This window comes from Peromyscus californicus, unplaced genomic scaffold (assembly GCF_007827085.1).
Source record: "Peromyscus californicus insignis strain IS unplaced genomic scaffold, ASM782708v3 Scaffold_7__1_contigs__length_154581171, whole genome shotgun sequence".
In the NCBI taxonomy this organism is placed as follows: Eukaryota; Metazoa; Chordata; class Mammalia; order Rodentia; family Cricetidae; genus Peromyscus; species Peromyscus californicus.
The window spans coordinates 14963827-14988209 of record NW_026294595.1 but is presented as its reverse complement, the minus strand read 5'-3'; the positions used below and the strand labels follow the sequence as shown (position 1 = coordinate 14988209).

At 50.4% G+C, this 24383-nt stretch overlaps 2 protein-coding genes across 2 annotated transcripts; one reads left to right on the top strand and one right to left on the bottom strand.

The window, feature by feature from the left end:
- The first annotated feature begins 150 nt into the window (after positions 1 to 150).
- Positions 151 to 20017, top strand: Man1b1 (mannosidase alpha class 1B member 1). The gene is made up of 13 exons (XM_052722810.1): positions 151 to 383; positions 861 to 969; positions 1974 to 2089; positions 5309 to 5463; positions 7660 to 7769; positions 10156 to 10341; positions 12013 to 12161; positions 12460 to 12648; positions 15713 to 15903; positions 16246 to 16366; positions 16896 to 17093; positions 17177 to 17308; positions 18075 to 20017. The coding sequence occupies exons 1-13, from the start codon at positions 273 to 275 to the stop codon at positions 18276 to 18278; spliced, it is 1971 nt and encodes a 656-aa protein (XP_052578770.1). The 5' UTR covers positions 151 to 272; the 3' UTR covers positions 18279 to 20017.
- Positions 20018 to 20104: 87 nt separating this feature from the next.
- Dpp7 (dipeptidyl peptidase 7) lies at positions 20105 to 24383 on the bottom strand. The gene is made up of 13 exons (XM_052722809.1): positions 24250 to 24383; positions 24049 to 24162; positions 23835 to 23974; positions 23580 to 23743; positions 22706 to 22841; positions 22551 to 22632; positions 22281 to 22447; positions 22023 to 22083; positions 21476 to 21594; positions 21192 to 21348; positions 21006 to 21070; positions 20558 to 20628; positions 20105 to 20417 (listed from the first exon to the last, which is right to left on the bottom strand). The coding sequence occupies exons 1-13, from the start codon at positions 24344 to 24346 to the stop codon at positions 20261 to 20263; spliced, it is 1530 nt and encodes a 509-aa protein (XP_052578769.1). The 5' UTR covers positions 24347 to 24383; the 3' UTR covers positions 20105 to 20260.

Below are 24383 nucleotides of genomic sequence, written 5' to 3'. Positions count from 1 at the left end.
CGCGACGAAACCGCGTCAGAGCGGTGCAGGGGCGGGCATCCTGACGCCAGCGACTCGCCCGGAAATAACCGCTCAAGGCCGTACGCATGCGCGGTGCTTAGACTAGGGCTGTGCGCTTGCGCGATGACCGCCAAGACGCGGCACCTGCGTACTGGGGTCCAGGGCGATGGGCGGGGTGTGGACGCCTTCGCTATGGCAGCCCGCGGTCCTTCCCAGACTTGGGTTTCCTGACGCCTTCAGCAAGCGAGGTCTCTTGGGCCAGCTTCGCAGTCATGTACCCACCGCCGCCGCCGGCGCCTCACCGGGACTTCATCTCGGTGACGCTGAGCCTGGGCGAGAGCTACGACAACAGCAAGAGCCGGCGGCGGCGCTCATGCTGGAGGGTGAGGCGGGGTCCGGGCAGGGGACGTCCTGCAGGGGCTAGTGTCCAGCTGGCGTCTGGACCCTGGCGTCCGGGTCTCTTGCAACTTCTAGAAGTTCCTCTGCCACGTCTGGTTCCCGCGGCTTGGGTCCCGATGTTGTTTGTTGGTTCCCTGTCTAGTGCCAGGTGTTCCTGGTGGTCCTGGGCTGAGGGGCACGGATACAGCATGTATATAGCCAGATGCAGGCTTCGGTCGACGCCTGAGCCAGATCATGGTGATTTCAGGAGTTTTTCACAGTTACACGTGCAGCTGCACAGGTGGCGAACCGTGCTTTTGCCACGTATGAGCTAGTGTGCTCTGTCGCCTCTGGTGCTGCCCCAGCAATGGAAACTTTGCTGACAGGGAACTTACCTGTCCTTAAGTAAGGGCGTACCTCAGGGTCTCTCTGATTGCTCCCCTCCGAATCTGTGACAAGTGTCATTTCTGGCTCTTCCTCAGAAATGGAAGCAACTTTCAAGGTTACAGCGGAATGTCATTCTCTTCCTCCTGGGCTTTCTGATTCTCTGTGGATTCCTGTCTTATCTCCAGGCGGCTGACCAGTGGAAAGGTATCAGAAATACCAGTGGTGTTAGGACAGTGGGGATGCAGGCTGAGGTCAGATATATTCTTGCAATCCAGTCGAAACAGTACCGGGGGGCATGTGTGGTGACAGATGAAGAAATGCAGCTGGAGGGGGGAGGGGGGAGGGAGGTCAGTAGGACCACCTGGTTGTGCGGCTGACTCTGTAGGCTGCTGTCTAGGTGTTTGGTGCCAACAGTGCTGCCTCTCTCTGTCAGAATATCAGTCAAGAGCATCAGCACAACTCAGGTAAGTGTCCCAACCACTTACAGTGTGTTTGCCAAAGATCAGCAGATTTCCTGAGAGGATGCGGAGGATCCCTTTAGGCTTCTCGAGGGTTGCTGCTCTTAGAGACCCAAACAGTGCTGTAAATTGATCAGATCAAGCTGTCTGTTTACCACCATGTTCTTTCCAGTTTAGACACTATTAAGTTGATGTGGTTGGGGGTTTGCATGTTGGACTTAAGGATATACTACTCTGCCAAATGCTTGAGAAAAAAATTGATTCAGCCTTGCTGTAGTCCCAGCACTTGGGAAGTAGAGGCAGGAGATTAGGAGTTTGAGGCCAGCCTGAGCTACCTAAAACCCTGCATTTAAAAATGTGTATATGTAGCCGGGCGGTGGTGGCGCACGCCTTTAATCCCAGCACTCGGGAGGCAGAGCCAGGCGGATCTCTGTGAGTTCGAGGCCAGCCTGGTCTCCAAAGCGAGTTCCAGGAAAGGCGCAAAGCTACACAGAGAAACCCTGTCTCGAAAAATCCAAAAAAAAAAAAAAAAATGTGTATATGTGTGTGTGTGTGTGTGTGTGTGTGTGTGTGTGTGTGTGTGTATGTATGTATGTATGTATGTATGTATGTGTACCAGATTTGATTCCTCTGGACTTTCTTGAATTCAGTACCTTCTAGGAGATCTCACTGATCTGAAACAAATAACACCTGTTTAGGCATCTCGTATGGAGCCTAACTGGCCTTAAGGTGAAAAGTTTTCTCCCACAGCCCTGAGTGGCCGACCTGCAGAAGAACAGAAGATGAGGCCAGAAGTCCCACCGGTCCTACCTGCTCCTCAGAAGGAAAGTGCTAAGCCAGAAGAGTTTCCAGACACAGCCTCTCAGGTATTTCCAGCATAGGCTGTGTGGCTTTGTCACTGGGGTCTGTTCTGGAGCATTGCAAGTTGGCAATTACTGCCTCAGAGAGGCCGAAGGCTTTTCCTCCATCACATTCAACCTCACGCTGGCTCAGTTGAGGCTGTCTGTATAAAGTTGGGGAAAGAAGAGGCAGACACTTGCTTCATTCTCTTTGAACACTGATGTGGTCCAGCTCCTGTGTTAGGTGCTGGCTGCCCACTTATGAGGAAAGAGATTTTTCTCTTTGGAGGAACCACAGGAACTGATAGGAAGGGCAGGTGAGAGGCCAGCAACCAGTAGGATCAGATAGTTGGCATGTGGCAGAGTGCTGAGAGCCAGAGCTATCTGGGGAAATGTTCAAGAAACCCCTGTTTCTGTCTGGGTGGGCAGAGCATGGTTGGAGGAGGTAGACTTTTGGAAAGTGACCTTCTGATGGAGCCAGGCTGGGGAGTAGGGCCTGGGATCTGTCCAATTGTGATTCTTGTGGTGTCTGAAGGGTGTGGACACTGTGCTCAGGAAGCTCTGAGGAGGGAGACTAGGGCCTTGCTTAGGTGGAGATGCTTCCCAGTGGAGGAAGACACTGCACAGCTAGGTCCTGGTGTGGGAAAGAGGGAGGGTCCCCATGCAGAGGGGCCTGTGAGAAATGAGCTGGAGCCGGTAGGAACACTGAGGTGCATCTGTCTGATGTATTGCTGTGTAGCTGTATATAGAGGAGGCCACATTGGAGCCATTGTGGGTGGGTGGTATTAGAATCACCGGTCAGGGGAGGCATGTCTGGGCAGTCCTGGGTAGAGGCTGCATAGTTTGTCTAGAAGAGGTTTTGGGTACAGCCCAGCCTCCTCCTGGGGTACCCACTCTGAGAAGCTTAGTGTTGTGGGGAGTGGGGCAGATGGAGTGGAGCCTAAAGGTAGGTCAGAGGCAACAAAAGAGGCAGTTGCTGAGAGCTGACTTGTGATAGAGAAGGGCCAGACCCAGGTTTCTTGAGAGTTGGGGCAGTTGCCCACAGCAGTTGAGCTCCTCTACACCTCTGAGGCCTTTGGATATCAATTTTTTTTTCTCTCCACATAGCCAAGACTACACCTAGCAAGACTTGAACTTCCTCTGCGGGTGGAGTCTTGGGCACAGGTGGAGGTTTCATATCCCTGTAGGCTTTAGGGTATCATATAAACAGGAAGTCCTTGCTGAAAGCCACTCTAGGGAACTGCCTCCCCAGTACTGGTTCCTGAGTTAAGAAATAGACACACACTGGCCAGGGACCCAAGCATGGGTTTGTCAGTCCTGGTGAATTTGGGGGTGCCTTCGTTCCATTAGGAGTGTTGTACTTTTTCTTCTTCAGAAAGCTTGTTGTTACTAGGTTGCTGGAGCTCACTAGAAAGTACAGGGAAAGTGGACAGGCCTGTGCTGGCTGGCAAGCCCCTTGGTCAGGTCATAATGGGGAGCGGGTAGAGTTTGGAAAAGGACCATCAGTGTGCCATCCCTATAGGACTGTTGATACAGCTTTTGGGTGACAGACTTGCTTCTAGACAGGTCTGTGTGCACAGGCTAGTTTCCCCATGGTGGTGATGCCTGCAGTTTCTTTGTATTCTTTGGCCTCTGGCTCGTGGAATCTCCTAGAAGAGGGAATGCAAAGGTGTTGTGTGATAAAGCTTTTCCTGGGGAGATGCAACGCATCAGCTCGCTCCAGAGATAGGAATCTCACAACAGACCAAAGTACGGATACTACCAAAGTCGGACTTGGTGAACCAGTGACTTTTACTGGGGTTACTTACCATGCAGAAGTGACCAAAGACAGCTGTATCACCAAAGCCCACCCCAGCATGAGTGACAGCTCACACAAGCGGGGAACCTGGAGCCCAGTGCACAGCCTGCAGGCAGCTCAGCAGGTTAAAGAGTCCTTTCCAGGTGCCTCAGTTTATCCAAAGCTCTTCCAGGCAGCTCGGCTGGCTTCTGCTTCTTTCAAGCAGCTTCTTTGGTCTCAGTCTTCTTTGCAGCTTGGCTTCTCTGAGGGTCCTCACTGCAGCTCCTCTCAGCTTTTATTGCTTACTCTGGCAGAGAAGGACTGAGAGAGTCTGGTCCACTCTGGGGCTTCCTGCTTAAGGAGCTTGGGTGCATACTTTCCTGATCTAGATTTTCCCTTAAGCTGTGATATTGCCAGATGCAAGAGATAAGTATTCTAAGTTTTTCCCCGTGGTTCAGTGTGCTGCCCTGTGCAGCTTTATGGACTTGGCCATGTGCTGAGTCTCTGGCATTTCTCTACAGGGAGGAGATAGCTTTCTCATGTTTATACTTTAACTGATTCCAGTGTCATCAGAAGGAGAATTGGAAGGCTAAGACAGATATAATAGGAAAGCATCCATTGTCACCCTACTCAAGGCAGTTTTTTTAATATTTGGTGTACTTAGTAGATTTAATTGGATATACACATTTGAACACAGCTAGGGATTAGGTATTATGTGGATTTATTTATTTGTTTGTTTGTTTGTTTAGTTAGTTAGTTAGTTAGTTAGCTGGCCTCGAACTCAGAGACTAGCCTGCTTCTGCTTCTGGAGTGCTAGAATTAGGTCTATGTCATGTGCATTTTTATCCTGAGTTTTTGGTATCTTCTATCATGTAAATTTTTGTAGCTGGGTCGTCCATTGCATGTGTATTTTAACATAATTTACCAAATCATTTATTGAGGATATAAATAAAGCTAAGGATGAGTTTGTGCCTGATCCTGTGGGAGCACAGAATGAGTCTGGGAGTACACTGTCCTGTTGACAGGGCTGCCCTGGGGGGAAGGTAGCAGTGGGGACCTGGTTCTGTCATTTGCAGCCCTGTGATTGGTGGGAGCCCAAGGCCTTTTACACTTTCTCAGATAGAGAGTGAGGAACCCAGGAACCCTGGCTGTCATCCACGGTGTCTTTATCTTTGTCATTCTTATCTCTCTGGGACTGTTTCAGTCTTAAACTATCCCAACCAGGGCTCTTAACTCTGTGTCCAGACCTGTCCTGCCCATTTGGTTTTTCTCCAAGTTCCTAGCAGCTCATCTCTCAAACCTCCAGGCTGCTAAAAAGTGAAACCAATTTCCCACAAGACTTGGTAGAGCACAACAGCCCATTGTCCTCTCTGGATATGAGTACGCATTTGAGGGACAGAATCTTATGCGTTTAGAGAAGCCCAGGCCACGACAGGTGATGTATTTTCACGTGACTGATTTTGGTTTAGAAGCGGCAAAGGCGTTTGCGGCGGGGCCCTCCCCACCTGCAGATCAGGCCCCCCAACACAGTCTCCAAGGATGGGACACAGGATGATGCTAAGGAGAAGGAAACAGCCCTGGAGAATGCTCAGCAGGAAGAAAACACACAGAGAACCATCATCAGGTACGATAGCAGGAGATGGGTCTGAATATACAGTATCTGATGCCAGCCTATCTGGTTTTATTTTAATGAGAATTCATTTTGTCCATGTCATATTTCCCATTTGAAACAGACAGTATTCTAGATGGCTTCAGTTAAGTTTTATTATACAGTCAAATTTCAGAGCCACATTTGGTCCGTGGCGTTTCTCATGGTGTGCATTTCTATCTGGGAGCAAGGCTGTTCTCAGGAGTGTGAGGGTCGAGGGTCAAGAGGAATAGAGGTAAGGAGGGAAGTGAGACAGCCTTTTCCTGTGGCAGGAAGCTGTGGGGGTGACACATGGCACCTCCTTTTCTAGCTACTTCTGGCTTGGCAGTGAGCAGAATGAGAGGGCATGGCCTGGTCCCCTGGACTGAGCTGACACCTATTGACCCAACAAGTTTTTTGATGGCAGGACTCACAGATGCCTCAGTCCTAGGCGGCTTTCAGCTTCCTTTCCTACTCAGTGTCACACTTGAAAACATGAGGTGCAGCTCTACCAGGAGGGGTGCCCTAAGTTCTGAGCCTGAGGAGCTGTTCTGATGATGTGGACCCTGAAGTCCTAGATTCACGAGCACACAGGGAAAGGAGACAGTGTGGAAATATCAGCGCAGGAACATCCCGGGGAGAATAGTGGTCTGGAGAAGCTCTTGGTTGTGTTTGTGGGAGGAAAAAATTCACTTCAGCTTGGTATTGCTTATAATGTGCTGGGGTTTTTTTGTTTGTTTTTTTAAATTTAGATTTATTTTATGTATGTTGGTGTGAAGGTGTCAGATCCCTGGAGTTGCAGACAGTTGTGAGCTGCCATGTGGGTGCTGGGAATAGAACCCATGTCCTCTGGAAGAACAGCCAGTGCTCTTAACCACTGAGCTATCTCTCCAGCACCCTATAATATGCTCTTAAAGACAGAAGGAATGAAGGAGTAGTAGCTGAGCCTGGGCCCAATTCTGATCAGGTTGTTGAAGAGATCCTTTGAAATGACAGAGAAGACTAGTCTGGGCCCTATGTAAGCATAACATGCAAATCTGTGAAGCATTCTATGTTATAATAAAATTAAAAAGCCAGGCAGTGTTGACACATGCTTTTAATCCCAGCACTTGAGAGGCAGAGGCAAGTGGATCTCTGTGAGTTTGAGGCCACAGAGTGAGTTCTACAGAGTGAGTTCCAAGATAGTCAATACTACACAGTAAAATCCTGTCTTGAACACCCCCCCCCAAAAAAAAAGAAAAAAGGAAAAAAGAAAATCAAGCATGGTAGTGCATACCTTTAATCCCAGTACTTGGTAGGTAAAGGCTGGTGGACATCTGTGAGTTCAAGGCCAGCCTGGTCTACTTAGTAGCAAGCTCCAGGCCAGCCAAGGCTACTCAAAAAGGAGAGAGAGAGGGCTGGGGAGATAGATTAGAGGTTAAGAACGCTTGTTCTTCTTGCAAAGGACCCAGGTTCAGTTTCCGGGATCCACACAATGGCTCACAACAATCCATAACTACAGTTCCTAGGGATCTGACTTCTTCCTCTGACCTCTAAGGGCACCAGGTACACAACGTGGTACAAATGCATACATACAGGCCAACGTTCAATACGCATAAAATAAAAATTCAGAGAGACAGAAAAAGAAAAATACTACAGCAACAACAAAAGAGAAAGCCTTTGGGTCCACACTTAACCTGGTGTCCAGTGGCAAACCTCTGCCTGTCCCTGGTATGCTTGCCATCAGACAGAACCCCAGATGGACTCTCCAGACGGCACGCCTGTGAGTAGAGACAGGGCCAGGAAGGCAGCTGCCCTGACTCTGCACCCGACTAATTTCACTCTGGGTTTAGTCAGTAAATTACAGTCACTACCTTGCAGCCTCTAGCCACTGCATCCCTCCACAGGGTTGCTCCTTGAGATTCCCTTCAGATCTCAGGAGCTTCTCTTGCTTAGCTCTCTGATCGAGGCTGTCCCCTATACTGCCCTGGAATTGTCTTTTCCACATCCAGATGACTACCCAGGAAGTTATGTTCTAGATGACTGTGTGTCAAGATTGGTTGGTTGGTTTCCTGTCACTCTGTACTGTGGCTGCCACAGAGATGAGAGAGCAGGCCTTACCCTGGGAGCAGGCCTTACCCTGGGCACAGTGTGGGAGGGTGTAAACATCAACTGGTTGATCTAGCTGACTGCTTTTCCCCTGCTCCCCCCAAGCTGGCGGGGAGCAGTGATTGAGCCTGAACAGGCCACTGAACTCCCTTCAAAAAGAGCTGAAGCCTCCACCAAACCTCCTTTTCTGGCACCTAGGATATGGAAAGAGCCAGGTGAGTTTTCCTGCCCCCTTGCCTCACCAGAGCCTGTGCCCGAGAGCCTGGGGGTTGACACTCTACACTCTGACCCCTGTGCAGCTCACCCTTCAGTGTCCATGATCTGTCCATGTACTTTGTACAGCCCTTGTGACTATCTATGGCTTCTTAGTTCCCTTGATTTTTTTGCCTAAGCACTGAGCTGTCAGAGAGGATGCTGCGTTTGAGAAGTTTAATTTTGCCATTCTGCTCCTGGGCCAAGTTGTTCCTTAGCATAAGAAGATATACAAGATTAAAGTCATACATTTTAATGATAAAGATTCAATAAAATAATTTTTTATTTTGTTTTGTTTTGTAGACAGGGTTTCTTTGTGTAGCCCTGACTATACTGGAACTTCCTCTGTAGACCTGGCTGACCTCAAACTGAGAGATCTACCTGCCTGTCTCCGAGTGCTGGGATTAAAGGTGTGCATCACCACCGCCACCTGGGCACCAATAAAATAAAATGAATGCCTTGTTAAACAAAAGAATCTGGGCACGTGGCACACGCCTTAAATCCCAGCACTTGGGAGGCAGAGGCAGATGGATCTCTGAATTTGAGGCCAGCCTGGTCTACAAAGTAAGTTCCAGAGCAGCTAGGGCTGTTACACAGAGAAACCCTGTCTCAAAAAAAAAAAAAAAAAAAAAAAAAAAGCAGGGGCTGAAGAGATGGCTCAGCGGTTAAGAGCACTTGTTGCTCTTCTAGAGGTCCTGAGTTATTCCCACCAACCATGTGGTGGCTCACAACCATCTATAATGGGATCTGATGCCCTCTTCCGACATGCAGGCATACATGCAGGCAGAGCACTCATACCTTAAAAAAATACATATATAATAAATTTTTAAGAAAATAAGAGAGAGCCAGGCAGTGGTGGTGCACGCCTTTAATCCCAGCACTGGGGAGGCAGAGGCAGGCGGATCTCTGTGAGTTCAAGAGGCCAGCCTGGGCTACAGAGTGAGTTCCAGGATAGGCTCCAAAGCTACACAGAGAAACCTTATCTCTTTTCTTTTCTTTTTTTTTTTTTGAGCTGAGGATTGAACCCAGGGCCTTGCTTTTGCTAGGCAAGCGCTCTACCATTGAGCTAAATCCCCAACCTGAGAAACCTTATCTCAAAAAATCAAAAAAAATTAATAATAATAATAATGAAAGAAAGAAAGAAAATAAGAGGGACTGGAGAGATGGCCCAGTGTTTAAGAGCATATGCTGCTCTTCCAGAGGACCCGGGTTCAGTTCTCAGCACCCACATGGCAGCTCACAACTGCCTATAACTCCAAGATCTGACACCCTCACACAGATATACATGCAGGCAAAACACCAGTGCACATAAAATAGAAAATAAATAAAAATTTTTAAAAAAAGAAAGAAAAGGAACTAAGAGACACAAGTGTCCCTTGATATATCAACTTATTTCTAGACCTAATAGGTCTTTGAGCTGGTCTGTGGGTCACTGGGATTGTAGCATCGTTTATTGAGGTCTGCATGGTCCTAGCCTTGTGCTAAGAGCTCTGTGTGTACCAGCCCATTTCCATTCTCATAGTGTACCTAGCCTGTTTATGTTACGATGTTCTTTGAGGTAAAAGATATCTACATAGCTCCATTGTACATATAGAAACTGAGACTCTGGCTAGTCCTGCTGGGGCCCACTTACAGGAAGCTGAACTTCTGAGTCCTGGTACCACTTGTTGGGGCATACAGAGACCACTGTGTTAGGAGTGGTCAAGCCATGTCCATCAACAGGAACCCTAGAACCTGGTGGGAAGAGGCATGTGGTGTGGCACCCTACAGACTGCTATGTGCTGCCTCGTTTGGGAGAGGAAAGCTCCCCATGGAGGTGAGGCACTGTCAGGAGGCCATATAGGTACTGGTGTATCTGCACCTGCCCCTGCCCCTATGGGACTCTGGAAGCTCATCTGGCTGGATAATATGTGTCCGCCTAGGGTGTATATGCCACAGTGCCCAATTGCTGGTTCCTACTTCTTCCTAAGTTCACATTCCACACTCTGGTGGCCAGGCTCTGCATTCACCATCTGCTTCAAAGGGCTTTGCTCTGCAGTGCTGTGGTGGACCATAGGAATGCTGCCCTATTCCCCTTGAACAGAGAGGGACCTGAGGGCCTAGTGCCATCGAGTGTGGCCTCTAGAAGGCTTGCTTACTGATCGCTGTGTATATCACTGAGGGTCTAGGGCTGTGCTCTGGCCTCAGCTATCACTGCTTCACTGTAACTCACCCTGCCCTTTTTTACACTAATGATTCTGGCCAGTATCCATCTCAATTCATTAACTGAGGGGTCACAGTTGGTCTTTGAAGCCCTGCCAGCCCCAAGAGTGGGACTGTCCCCTACCACTTGTGCTTTCTCCTCTCTAGCCCCTCCAAATGAGCGCCAGAAGGGGGTGATTGAGGCCTTCCTCCATGCTTGGAAGGGCTACCGAAAGTTCGCTTGGGGCCACGATGAACTGAAGCCTGTGTCCAAAACTTTCAGTGAGTGGTTTGGCCTGGGCCTCACCCTGATCGATGCCTTGGATACCATGTGGATTTTGGGTCTGAAGCAAGGTATGACTCCTTTTTTGATTGGACTGAGTTTTCGTGTGTGACACATAAGCCAAAGCAGTATGTGAGTGCTCCACGTGGGCCACGAATGCTGCTCCATTGGACTTTGGTTTTCTCTTGTCCCGGGTACAGGAAAGCGTGCTTGGTATGTTCAGAGCCCGTTTCTCATCCAGCCACTCACTCAGAGCAGCCGTCTCTTGTCTCCTGAATTGCTGAGGGTGGCCTTGGGATCTCATCCAGTCTGCTCTGATGCAGTAAGGGGGCTGGACTTGGCTCTGTCCCTCCAAAATGTCCTCCTTAGTTATGCAGATCCTATTTAATTTGTTAGTGTGGGTCCTTAATCATTTCTAAATGGATAATTGTCTTTATTTTAAAAGATGTATTTTGTTATTCTTAATCATGTGTAGGCATGTGTGTCTGCATGCAGGTATGTGCATTTGAGTACAGGTGCCCTTGCAAAGTCAGAGACATCAGATCCTCTAGAGCTGGAGTCACAGAGTTATGAGTCTCCTTGCGGTGCTGAGAACTTTCCTACAAGAGCAGCAAGTACTCTTAACTGCTAAGCTATTACTCCAGCCCCAAACTGATAGTTTAAACATTTGCTTAATTGCTTGAGTGGCTTGATGGCCACCAGTGAGTCACTCCTGGCTCCTTGTGTCCCAGTGTCTGGTGGGACTGTTTATGCTTTCCAGGGCTGCTCCATGGGAGAGCCTTTCCCTGCAGAAACCTTTTGTTTTGGGATTGTTAAATGTATTGTTTTTGTGTGTCTGTGCGTGGGTGCTTGTGTGTATTCCAGCACACATGTATAGGTCAGAGGCCAACTTGTGGGAGTTGGTTTTCTCTTTCCAACATGTGGGTTCCAGGCATTGAACCTAGGTAGTCAGACTTGGTGGTAAGTGGGTAACTGACCACCTCACCTATCCTGTTTGTTAAGACAGGTCTCGGGTAGCATAGGCTGACCTTGAACTCCATGTATACCTGAAGATGACTACCTCCATGGTATGCTTTACCATGCCTGGCTGGTTTTTTTGTTTGTTTGTTTGGTTTGGTTTTTAAAAAATGTCTTGGGGGGATAGAGAGATGGCTCAGTGGTTAAGAGCATTGGCTGCTCTTCCAAAGGACCAGGTTCCGTTTCCAGCACCCACATGGCAGCTCACAGCTGTCTGTAACTCCAGTTGCAGAGGACCTGGTGCCCACATGTCGTACACAGACATTCATACAGGTAAAACATCTGTACACATAAAATTAAAATCTCAAGATATATTTTAAAACAGCATCTTGGGAGACTGAAGAGATGGCTCAGTGGTTAAGAGCACTGGCTGCTCTTCCAGAGGACCCAGGTTTGGTTCCTACCACCCATCTGTAACCCCATTTCCAGGGGAATCTGACACCTTCTCCTAGGCTCTGCAGGCATTGCACATCCATGGTGCACAGATGTATATGAACACAAAACACCCGTATACATAAAGATAAATAAAATAAAAAACAGGGTCTTAGTATATAGCTTTGGCTGGCCCAGAAGGTACTGTGTAGCCCCTGGCCTTGAACTTTGGGCAGTCGTCCTGCCTCCGCCTCCCAAGTGCTAGGATTACGGGCCTGTGCCCCCACACTTTGTTCATCGTAGAGTGACAGGTTGTAAATTGGTTCCTTTGCCTTCACTCTTTCATTACACAGAATTTAAGGAAGCAAGGAAGTGGGTGTCACAGAAGTTAGACTTCAAGAAAAACGTCGACGTCAACCTGTTTGAGAGTACCATCCGCATCTTAGGGGGCCTGCTGAGTACCTACCACCTATCGGGGGACAGCCTCTTCCTGAGAAAAGCTGTGAGTGTTCCTGGCTGAGGTTTCCCATGACTTGACGTGTGGAATTTGGAGGAGTTATTTCCAGTTTCCTCTTCCGGTACCTTTGAGTTTCTTCTGCGTTGGTGTGTATGAGCTGCCACAGTACTGTTTTTGGGTACTGTGGTGTATAGGAAGGTCCTTCCGTGCTGGTGCTATAGCCTAGTTTTGCCGTGTGATGGGTTATCAGGGAGCTACCAAACTATGTTTCTCCACTTGTGTACAGATGGGTGACATGTGAAAAAACTCTCAGACTTGAATCTCTGTCGTGCCTTTATGTTAGGAAGATTTTGGAAACCGGCTGATGCCTGCCTTCACCACACCCTCCAAGATTCCATACTCTGATGTGAATATTGGCACTGGGTTTGCCCACTCACCCCAGTGGACATCAGACAGCACGGTGGCAGAAGTGACGAGCATTCAGCTGGAGTTCCGGGAACTCTCTCGTCTTACTGGAGATAAGAAGTTCCAGGTAGGGCTGGAGGGATGGCTCAGTGGTTAAGAGCACGTGCTGCTCTTGCAGAGGGACCCGGGTGCAGTTCCCAGAAACGAGGTGATGACTCACCACCCTCTGTTGTTTGTTTGTTTGGTTGTTTTCCGAGACAGGGTTTCTCTGTGTAGACCAGGCTGGCCTTGAACTCACAGAGATCCACCTGGCTCTGCCTCCTGAGTGCTGGGATTAAAGATGTGCGCCACCACTGCCCAGTGCACCCTCTGTTTTGTGCTTTTTTGTTTGCTTGTTTATTTGTTTGTTTGATTTGAGGCATAGTTTCACTGTATTGTTCTGGCTCGCCTAAAACTCACTATATAGACCAGGCTAGTCTGGAACTCATGGAAATCCACCTGTGTCTGCCTCCAGAGTACTGGTATTAAAGTGTGAGTCACCACACCTAGTCCTCTTACAACGTCTCTATAACTCCAATTCCAGGGGTTCTGACACCCTCTTCTGGCCTCCGTGTGCACCAGACTTGCATGTGGTGCACATACATACAGGCAAACACTCATACACATAAAACAAAAATAAAATCTAAGAGGGGAAAAAAGGAAAAAACAATTTCAGTGCTTCTCACAAGTATAATTGCTCTGTGTGTGTGAATTTCATTTTTTGTTTCTTTTAAATTGTGTGTGTGTGTGTGTGTGTGTGTGTGTGTGTGTGTGTGTGTGTGTGTGTACTTACTGTGGTGCATGTGTGGAGGTCAGAGGACAAGGTGGACTCAGTTCTGTCTTTCTGACTTTATAGACATGGGTTCCCAGGATCAAGCTCAGGTCTCCAGGCTGCATGGCAAGTGCCTTCACCTGCTGGGCCATCTGATTGGTTCTCACTGATTTTCAGTATCTGTTATATAAAACCAGCTATTAATAGCCTCCTCATCTTGTGAAATGGAAACTTGTGCCAATTAAAAACACTGTGCTTCCGCTCCCCAGCCCCTGACAGCTCCAGTCTACTGTCTGTCTCTGTGAGGGAGTATGTACAAGGGACGTGTGTGGGTAGAATCCACACTCTGCCGTCTCCTGGTGGCTTTTTCCATTCAGCTTCCTCTGGGTGGCTGCAGTTGTTGGGGTCCTTTCTTGCCCTGCTGTGGTCATCCCACACAGATGACTTCCCTGTGGTCTTGCTGCTATGTACACATTTGGGTTCTTCTAGATCTTAGCTGTCCGAGTAACATTGCCGTGCATGTGGCATGCAGGTAGCTATTTGAGATTCACTTTCAATTCCTTGAGCTTCATCACTTGAACTGGAATTGCCGGGTCACAGGGTAATGCTGTGTTTACTGTTTCAAAGGACCAGCATAATGCTTTCCACTGTGACTGTACCATTTTACTTTCCCACCAGTAATGACAAGTCTCCCCACATCATCAACACCATATCAACCCATTTTTCTTTCTTTCTTTTTCAAGGCAGGGTTGCTCTGTGTAACAGCTCTGGCTGTCCTGGAACTCACTTTGTAGACCAGGCTGGCCTCAAATTCACAGAGATCCTCCTGAGTGCTGGGATTAAAGGCGTGCGCCACCACCGCCCTGCCTGACTTTACCTATATTTCCCTAGTGTTGCTGATGATGAACTCTTTTCATGTGCTTATATAACTTCCCTGGAGAAATGTCTGTAGAGTTCTTTTGACCCGACCTCTCATTTGTTTGTTTTTTGAGACAAGGTTTCTCTGTGTAGCCTTGGCTGTCCTGGAACTCACTCTGTAGACCAGGCTGGCCTTGAACTCACAGAGATCTGCCTGCCTATGCCTCCTGAGTACTAGGATTAAAGGGGTGCACCACCACACCCAGCTGCCACCTCTTTTTCTTAGGTGTTAGGGATTAAGTTTAGGGCCTTATACACCCTTGCCAAATGCTCCCAACTTTGAGCTGCATCTTGCATTGCCCCTCAGTCCACTTTCTGAATGGATTAGGATTGTTTTGGGTGGGGGTTGTGGGTCTTCCAGCTTCTCTCTCTCTCTCTCTCTCTCTCTCTCTCATACAATACATCCTGACCACAATTTCCTCTCCCCAACTCCTCCTCTGTTTCCTTCAGAAATGAGCAGGTCTCCCAGCCCAAGGATATTAACCAAACACAGCATAACAAGATACACTAAGACTAGGTATAAACCCTCATATCAGGGGTTGTGATATACATTATTATGGAAGTCTTGCACTTATGTAATTGATTTCTAAGTATCCCATTTTATTATTTATGAAATATTTGTGATTTTCCTCACATACAGCTTTTGTTATGTTGACATGGTCCCTTTTTTGGTTTATTTGGTCTTTTGTGGTGCCAAGGGTAGTCAAGTCTTAGGTCCATGCATACTAGATACTACCAAGTTAACAATCTAACTCAAGGTAGTGCCATTTTATTTCTCATTGGTTGAATATGTTGTTGAATTTTTTTTTAAGATTTATTTATTATATATACACACACCAGAAGAGAGCATCAGATCCCATTATAGATAGTTGTGAGCCACCATGTGGTAGCTGGGAATTGAACTCAGGACCTCTGGAAGAGCAGCCAGTGCTCTTAACCTCTGAGCTATCTCTCCAGCCCTTGTTGAATATTTTTATCAGGAAAAGAAAGAATTAGTTTTCTTCTAATGGTTTGGGGTTGTTTGTCTGTTCATTTGTTTGAGACAGATTTTAGTCTGCAGCCCAGGCTGGCCTTGAACTTAATGCAATTCTCTTGAGTTACAGGCCTGAGCTGTCATGCATCAGTTGGTCTGATACTGTTCAATCAATTGAGATCATCCTGTTGATATTTGTGACACTTAGTGATTTTCATGTGCTGAATGAAATCGTCCTTGCATTTTGAGTCAAGAGGCATGACAGGTTAATATGTTTCTAAATTGCCTTACTAGCATGTTCTGGAGGATCTCTTCTTCCATGTTGGTAAAGAATTTGGTTTTAGTTTTCTTCCTGCTGGTGCTTTCATGTGGCTTTGGTGCTAGGATATTGCTGGCTCTGTGGCACAGGTCAGGAAGTGTCCCTCCTTCCATTTCCTGAAGTTTGGGAAGAACTGACTGGAGTAAGCCCACTGCCCTTGTCTGCTGCAGGAGGCCGTGGAGACAGTGACGAAGCACATCCATTCACTCTCTGGCAAGAAGGACGGGCTGGTGCCCATGTTTATCAACACGAACACCGGCCTCTTCACCCACCCAGGAGTGTTCACCTTGGGTGCCAGGGCTGACAGCTACTACGAATACCTACTGAAGCAGTGGATCCAGGGTGGCAAGAAGGAGACACAGTGAGACCCGACCCACTCACTGCTTTGATACAGGGCCCCAAGCGTCTGTCCCCATCCTTTGCTAGGAGCCAGCAGTGGTGCAGGTGGTTCGGCTCCCCTACATGAACTTACTTCCCAAATGGCACGAGCCACTCAGCAAGGCCTGCCCTGCGTCAGTGCCCACGCGGCAGGTGCTCAAGGCCTGAGCTTTGACTCGGCTGTGTGTGCGGTATTGCTCCCCGGGGAGGGCAAGGTCTATAGAGCTCATGTGTGGGTCAAGCTGAGCAAAGCTCCTGGTCCTGGAGTTCTGAGGAAGACGGTACATGGCCGTGCTCAGAGTAAGCAGACTTGTATTATTGACAGGTTGCTGGAAGACTATGTGAAAGCCATCGAGGGGATAAAAGCACACCTGATACGGCATTCTCAGCCTGGAAAGCTCACCTTCGTGGGAGAACTTGCCCATGGCCGCTTCAGTGCTAAGATGGTAAGTTGTGTGGACTGGCAGAGCCTTCAGGAAGCTACTACTTTCTTTGTGGCTTCCAAAGCCTTAGGTTTTTCTTTTTTGCCAGAAGTAACAAGGAAATCTGGTCAACGGCTATTTGCCATGGCCACAGGTTGACCTTGCTGCCTGGCTTGACCTATTCACATGATAGCCTACAAGCAGAGGCCCCACATGCCCTGCAGTAGCAGGCACAGGCTCCCCCAGGGCCAGCTGCCTTCCTTGTGGTCCCTTCTGTGGTTCCTGAAGTGCAGCAGGTCTCTGAAGGTATTTGTGGTAGATTGAAGGGGTTGAAGCACCTGGGTCAGTATGGCTCCCAGTAGGAGGCTGCACTGTAGTTTCCCCCCTGGATTCTAGGGCACAAAATGCTTTGCCTGGACTTGAGTCTGATATGACAAGTATTGCTTAGCCTCACTGCCCCGGGGCTTCTTCCCGCCAGTTATGCTAAGTGTACTTAGTACTGGCCAGGCAGCATGGGCCTAGGTCCAGACGTGAGGAGACACTCTGATTCCAGGACCACTTGGTGTGCTTCCTGCCAGGGACGCTGGCTTTGGGCGTCCATCATGGCCTGCCAGCTGACCACATGGATCTGGCTCAGGCTCTCATGGAGACCTGCTACCAGATGAACCGACAGATGGAGACAGGTCTGAGCCCTGAGATTGCACATTTCAACATGTACCCTCGGGCAGATCATAAGGATGTGGAGGTCAAGGTGAGCCTGGGCATGGGCTGCATTTGGGTAGGGGTGATGCTAGCAGGGGTAGATACTACCTGATCCTCTTTGTCTGCCCCTAGCCAGCTGACAGGCACAACCTGCTGCGACCGGAGACTGTGGAAAGCCTGTTCTATCTGTACCGTGTCACGAGGGACCGCAAGTACCAGGACTGGGGCTGGGAAATCCTGCAGAGCTTCAATAAGTATACACGGGTGAGCTGTTAGGCACCTCTCTGTGGTCTTGGCTGGTGACAGATACAGCTGGGTTCCTGCAAAGTTCTGGCTAGGCCCACCCTTGAGACTGCTGTGGCACAGGTTGGGAGGAGCCAGCTTTCTGGGGCCTCTAGTTGGCTGCCCCAGAAAGTGTGTGACTTAGATAATGTGGTCATCCTGCCAAGTTCAGTGGCATAGGGGCTCTGCTGTCTTTAGAGGCTTACAGATGTCCACTGTCTCTGGGCTTACTCTCAGAACTCAAGCTTTTCTGAGAAGAGTCTCTTTCTCTTGCCCTGTGGTGCTCATGGTCTATTAAACATGTGCACAGTGACCCAGAATACTGCCCTCACCCGCACCATCCCTACCTGGAGTTCATGGCCTGCTTTGCCCTCTCCTTGGGAAGGGTTAGGAAAGGTGGTAGAGCTAGACGTGGTAAGTATGACACCCAGCTCTTTGCCCTAAACCTTAACCACTTCATCTTTTTGCCTTTGTCCGCCCTGGGTTTTGTATAACAAGCTAGACCCTGGACATGTCTTGTGGCCGTACCCATGCAGAGTTGGTTTCTGGCCCGGGTTGTTGGCATTTTACAGGGTCCTTGTGGAACTGTAGTTGACCTTGGCTATTACTTAGGTGGTCACTAGCCCTGAGCCTGCCATGGGGTCATACATGCTGGGGTTGAGCAAGTAGCTCTTCCCAAGGCTTGGCTCTTCATATTGGGCCCAGGCTTTGCTCACCCTTTGTCATCAAGGCTTTGGCTCTCATGCAGGTCTCCTCAGGTGGCTATTCTTCTATCAACAACGTCCAGGATTCCCAGAAGCCTAATCCCAGGGACAAGATGGAGAGCTTCTTTTTGGGAGAAACACTGAAGTACCTCTACCTGCTCTTTTCTGATGATCTGGAGCTGCTCAGCCTGGACACCTGTGTATTCAACACAGAAGCCCATCCCCTACCCATCTGGACTCCTACCTAGGAGGATGGCACCTGGTCTGGGGACTGATGGAGGGCTGAGGTGTGCCTAGTGCTCTGTAGCCTTCACAGGGCCCACATAGTTTTGGGCAGCCATCAAGTGTGGTACTCTTGCCCGGTTCTAGGCCCCTCCTGTCTCAGCTTTTCATGAAGATAGTGTGTGGGGGGGAACAAGAGTCAAATCAGCAGGTATGAGATTCTAGGATTTAGGCTGACTAGTCTACCAGAAGCCTATGACTTCCTTGAAAACTCATATCATGACTCCTGATTCCTGTGCCCGAATGACCCTGTTGGCTGGCTGCAGGCAGCCCCGTGGTAGTCCCAAGACATCTTATCACCTCCTGGGACCACTCAGGACCCCAGTGCCTGTGTTGAGTTCAGAGTGATAGCCCAAGTCAGTGAGGTGCCGGGCTTGGCCTAGTGGCCTGTGCAAGTCCTGACCCACATGTCTGGTGGGCCATGTGACCTCAAGGGGCCTTGTGGCTTTAGTGTTTACGGGTTGGACTCAGGGATTCTCCTGGCTACCCTACTGGGCTGACAGGGGTTAGAATAGCAGATGTCTTATTTCCAGGATACCCTGGTATAATGTGATTTCTCAGCTGAGATGAAAGTGGACTTGGTCCCACTGTAATGGGTTCTGTGTTGGGGTGGGGGTTGTATCTGTGGACTGGAAAGTCTGGACTGACCTTAAGGGACAGCAAGTTCTCTGGGTAACATTGCAGTAACTGCCCCCTCAAGTCAGAACTGCTGTCCACTTCAGGTCGGAAAAGCTGGGAAGAGCAGACTTTGGGGGATGTTCTGCAAATAGGCCAGAATGCTTGGTTTGAGCTCTCAGAATGGTCTGTGAAGATCACCTGCTGGCTGGTAGGAGTACTTGTATGGAGGGAGGAACGCCAGCAGAAGTGTGTCCCTTTCTCGTAATGAGATGTTTGTGCCTTGGTGTCTGAGCCCATGGACATGAGGGTAGAGTAGGCCCTGTCTTTGATCTGTTGTTAGTGGACTGTCCCTGGGCCTTGGCTGGGATTCCCCCATACAAAACCAGGGTAATTCCATGAAGCGGTGGAGGGTAAACTGGACAGAACCTAAGGCACCTGGGCCTGTGTTCTCTGTGCACTCCAAGATCTGGAGGTTTGACATGCTCACTCCCCATCTACAGCTCGGAGCATCTCAGTGGCAGCCACATTGTGCCTCTGAGGCACAGTAGTTGCCCCAGGGACTTCCTGTCAACTACTTGTACCCCCCAAGCCAGCTCTAATCCCAAAGGTGTCTACAAAGAAGGACCTGCCTGGTGACATGTCCTTAGGCCTCATCCTTATGTTTAGAGGCACATTGGGTTGTATCCCTTCCCATTGGTGTTGGCTTTTCCCTGTGCTGTCCTCTGGACCAGGAGCACCGGAGACTTGTGAATGGTCACGTTTAGGCTTTGCTGAGGCCTAAGCAGTTGAGAAGTATGTATTCTCCATCTCTTGCCTTGATCTCCCATATGTATTCTGGAGGGCGTGATCAGTACCAAGGGGACAGCAACTGCCCCTGTGGCCCTCCAAAGTTGCTGTGGGTCAAAATTACTGGGTTGAAGATGCCCACAAAGCTGGGAGCTGGTGGCCACATTGAAGCAGACAACATGGGAACAGTCCTGGGAGGGGAGGCTGGTCCCCAGGAAAGGCAAATTTCCCTCCCTGTTGCCCGGAAGCACGAAACCTGAGAGCTGGAGTCTGTGCTTAATTAAACGTCTAACTGGTCTCAGCAGGCTGTGTGCTGTGAGTTGTCTTGTCTAGAGCACATTCCAGGATCTCATCCCTCCACACATGGACCCTGCCAGACAAGCACACGTCTAACCTAACAACCATGTTTATTCAGTTCTTTCCGTCTACCACCAGCCTTGGTACCACTTGCTTGAAGTCCACTGTAGGCAGTCCACCATGGGTCTGGACGGTCCTTGAGATGTGAGGCAAGCTGTCCTGTCACAGTGCTCACAATTGCTGTGTCTTAGCTGGAAGGGTGCTGCTGCTGCTCGGGCCCAGGCCCCCAGGGCATTGCTGGTTGCTTTAGTCTGGCTGCTGCTGCTGCTACCCACTCACGGATGAGAGTAGCTTCCAGTTTACGAACCTCCACGACAGATGGAGGGTCTTCTGAGTTAGATGCCCTGAGGAACAGACAGATGCGGAGGGGCCACTCAGGTGGCAAGCTTACAGGGAGAGTGAGCTTCATGCCCATCCGGCCCATGTCCCACCACTGGCCCAGACTCATCAAGAAAGGAACCAGGTGGGCTGCGCCTCACTGCACCTGAGGTCTAGGTGATGTGCTCCCCCGTGGATGGTGACCGCAATGATGGATGTACTCAGGTTGCACTGGATCTGTTGGAGGAATCTGAGGCATGTGGCCTGTGCTTCAAGCCACAGGTAGGCAACCCTTCTCCCACCCTGGCACTGACAGGTGCCGGCACTGTCTATGGGATGTAACTGAAGCAATGATGAGCTTACTGTGCAGCTTCAGATAGCTCCATTGGAAAGAAAAGGTGAAATCGGATGGGCCAGATGTTAGACTACGATAAGTGATAGGGAAAGAAGCACACAAAAGAGGGAAGAGCAGCAATGGCCGAGTGAACCTGACCGTGAATCTGAAAAGGCAAAGGTTCTTTGAGGAGTCTGGCAAAGTGGGGAACAGCAACAGGCAGTCCACGCATGGCCAAGAATACCTATGTGGGGCCATCAGCTGTCAGGTCGGGACTTACCCCGCCCCCTGCCCAGGGGTCTAAGTCACCATTGGAGAAGATGATGTTGCTGGCAGCCTTAAGGTCTGAAAGGAACACAGTAAGTGGTGGCATAAAGCTGTGAGCTGCATCTGGGGGCTGCAGAACCAGCTCCGGACAGAGGGTAGGGTCCTTCCTGGCACCCACTCCCAATCCCCAGTCCTTTACCGCCACCCCAGAAGCTGGTCCGCAGCCAGTCTGACCGGGGCCACACGCCCCATGTATCCAGGCAGTATTGCTGGCGGAGTTCATCCGAGAACGGGATGTCGGGGAACATGTCTGTCACGTTGTTGCTGTTGAAGGTCAGATTGATCTCCGTACAGGCCTGCAGGTGCCCCAAGGTGAAGTAAGGCAGGCGACCCCCACCCCCCCACCCCACTCCCCCACCCCACTCCCCCACCCCACCCTCCGCCCCTACACTTGGGCAGTGTGGCTCCCCTCTGTCCACAAACCTGGTAGTCCCAGGCCCTGGCATCGGAGCCGGTGCCACAGCCAGTGGGGTCGGCACAGCTTTGATACATCTGGTAGATGTCAAAACAGGGCTCGGTGCCCGAGGAGTTGTAGACCAGCCCTGGATAGGAGGAGTGCTGGGACCAGCAGCCAGGCAGACGCTAGATGCTCAGGCCACTTCCCACCCACCTCGGAAGGACCACCAGCTGGCCTGGCCCCTTCCCAGCGCCCTGCCCCACACCAGGGCAGGACAGGCTTGCAGAGCTTTGTGGATGGGGATTCCAAAGGCCTAGGCAACTGGAATGTGCTCCCCAGGAGTAGCTGTGACTGTTCCTAGGGCTGCTGGGAAGTCATGCCATCCACTTCAGCCTCTGCCCAGCTCCCAAAATGCAGGTCCTGTCCTTTCGAAAGCTGTACTGAGTCCCCTCCTACATCTCAAATAGCCTACAAGACCAAGCCCCAGATCAGGGCTTTGGGTCCTTTTCCTACCCAACTCTGTTGGTAGGGTCTCCACCCTTGCCCCATGAAGGCCAAGGAGTATAGGCCAACCTGTCAGTGCTCGTAGGCCCACGATCCTCTGGCCCTCACTCAGCAGCCGTTCACAGCCCACCTATAGAGAAGGGCAGCAGATTATCTCGGCAGAGGCCCTTGCCCAGCCTGACTTTCCCTGGTCCCAGAATGTGGGTCAGGGCTGCTAGCCCACATGGATACAACAGCAGAGGAGTGTCTGATGGCGCCAAAGCAGGTGGCCACGAGGCTCTTGGACCAGGCCTGCACTGGGTCCTGCACCAGGGAGAGCCGCCTCACCTTGACAGGGTTAGCAGGAAGTTTCCCAAGGAAGTCAGTAGGGTACGGGTAGTCCATCATGGCGAGCATGGTAAATGCATTCCGAGCAAACCCAAAGAGTTGAGTCAGGTCTTTGGGGCTGGAAAGCAACTGGCAGATACCAAAATTTTGCCTGATGATGTCATAAGCTGGGAAGAGAGAGGTCAGGGGAAGAGGCTGAGGGAACTGCTGGCAAATGTGACAGGCAAGAATGAGTGCCCAAAGTGGGCAGCCGGAGAAGGACCTCCTCACCTCCCTGGAGGAACAAGTCCTTGATTTGCTGGAAGGCATCCCGCACAGCCTGGGCACACTTGGGACTCTGGCCATAGAAGTCCTGGAGAAAAGATCATGGCTGCTGTTGCTGTCATACCTGCACTGGTCTGGGGTACCCAAGCACCCTCACTCACCGCTGTGACGTCTCGGAAGAATTGGTAGGAGTCACCAAGGCCTGCGACAGCTACGACAGGAGCACTGGCTGCCAGTGCCCCAGCCACCAGGTGGGGATACTTCATCCTCATGTAGGCGCTCAGCATCCCCCCATAGCTGGGGACAGGACACAGGATTGCGGTTGTGGGAAGCTGCCTGCATGCTCAGGCCAGCAGCCTCACCCTGTCCTCCAGGCTAGGCCAGGCCTCTCCCCTCCCCTTGGTCTTTCCTTGCTCTGAAGCCCCAAGTGTGGATAGAAGGACCTGGAAATTCTAGGACCACTAATTCTGACCCCAGGGCCAATGCAGATACAGCCTTCACTGGGAAAAGGCCCTGCCCTGACCCAGCATGAAGACACTGCTGAGACACAGCCTGCACTCAGGAGGGGGATTGTCCCACTAGCGTGAGCAACATAACAAACACAGCCTATGAGGTCCAGTAAAGGAGGAAGTAAAGCTAGACCCAGCTCTACCACGTAAGAAGTTAAAGACTGAGGCCGGGCAGTGGTGGTGCATGCCTTTAATCCCAGCACTCAGGAGGCAGAGCCAGGAGGATCTCTGTGAGGTCGAGCCAGCCTGGTCTACAGAGCGAGATCCAGGACAGGCACCAAAACTGCACAGAGAAACCCTGTCTCAAAAAACAAAAACAACAAAAAAGTTAAAGACTGAGAACACTGGGGTGGGCAGTGGATGTGGAGACCGTGAGGGACATCTGTTTGACCCTTCTTGTATAGGGTGTCACCTGGTACAACAGGTTGGGCATCAGGGAGGGGTAAGAGTAGGGCTCCTTCAGATCTGGTGTGGGATCAGATTCGGATAAACGTGCCTCTGTCCTCACGGGAAATCAAGGACCCACCTCCCTCCGAAGGCTATGATGGGAGCATCCTGGACCCCAAGATCCTGCCGCAGGGCCTGAAGCAGCACAGCAAAGTCCGCCAGTGCCTGTTCCACAGTCAGCAGCTGTGTATATCCACGCTGTGTGGACTGCACGCCAAATGGAAGCGATTTCCCGTAGTACCGCTGCAGGAAGCAGAAAGGGATGGCTAACCACTGCTCGGCACTCCCCACCTCCTTCAGCTCAGGGACTGCCAGGAACTGTCCCGATACCCACGTGCTCAGCAAAGACAAGCAGGGCCTCCTGCTGGGCTGCCAGTTCCACCATGAAGCCAGAGTTGTTAGCGAAGTTCCAAATGTCCCCTTCATTCCCCGCGTAGAAGAAAATGGGCCCCTCGCCCATCTTCCAGAACTTATCTATGGGAAGTAAGTGAGTTTCCGTGAGTCCAGGGATAAGCAGGCAGGAAACGTACTGTGGGGACAACACTCACTTGACACCAGGTACCGCTGGCTAAAGGTTTTGTTGCCGAAACTCTCAAAGTTGAAGTGGTCCATATACTGCTTGAAATAGTTCTCCCGAAAGTCAGGGTCTAGAACTCTGTCACCTGAGGGCAGATGCGGAGGCTAGGGGCTGGCAAGGATCATCGGGGATCCGGGAGGGTCGGGAGGGAGGGCAGTCAGTCTACACTCACCTCTGGCCTGGAGGTTGCACAGTCCCAATGCCAGCAGCAGGACCAGGACCCAGGAAGGGACCCCATGGTCCGCAGGGACACAAGACTGGAAGCTCATGCCTGATTCTGAGATGGGCGCCGGGTGGTCATGTGAC

Excerpts from the sequence above, each read along its gene's own strand:
- Man1b1 (XM_052722810.1), top strand. The coding sequence starts at position 273 with ATGTACCCACCGCCGCCGCCGGCGCCTCACCGGGACTTCATCTCGGTG. Across the intron at positions 5,464-7,659 it reads ACACAGAGAACCATCATCAG|CTGGCGGGGAGCAGTGATTG; the intron begins GTACGATAGCAG and ends GCTCCCCCCAAG. Across the intron at positions 16,367-16,895 it reads GCCGCTTCAGTGCTAAGATG|GACCACTTGGTGTGCTTCCT; the intron begins GTAAGTTGTGTG and ends CTCTGATTCCAG.
- Dpp7 (XM_052722809.1), bottom strand. The coding sequence starts at position 24,346 with ATGAGCTTCCAGTCTTGTGTCCCTGCGGACCATGGGGTCCCTTCCTGG. Across the intron at positions 22,084-22,280 it reads TTCCTGCTAACCCTGTCAAG|GTGGGCTGTGAACGGCTGCT; the intron begins GTGAGGCGGCTC and ends CCTTCTCTATAG. Across the intron at positions 21,349-21,475 it reads CCAGGGCCTGGGACTACCAG|GCCTGTACGGAGATCAATCT; the intron begins GTTTGTGGACAG and ends GGGCACCTGCAG.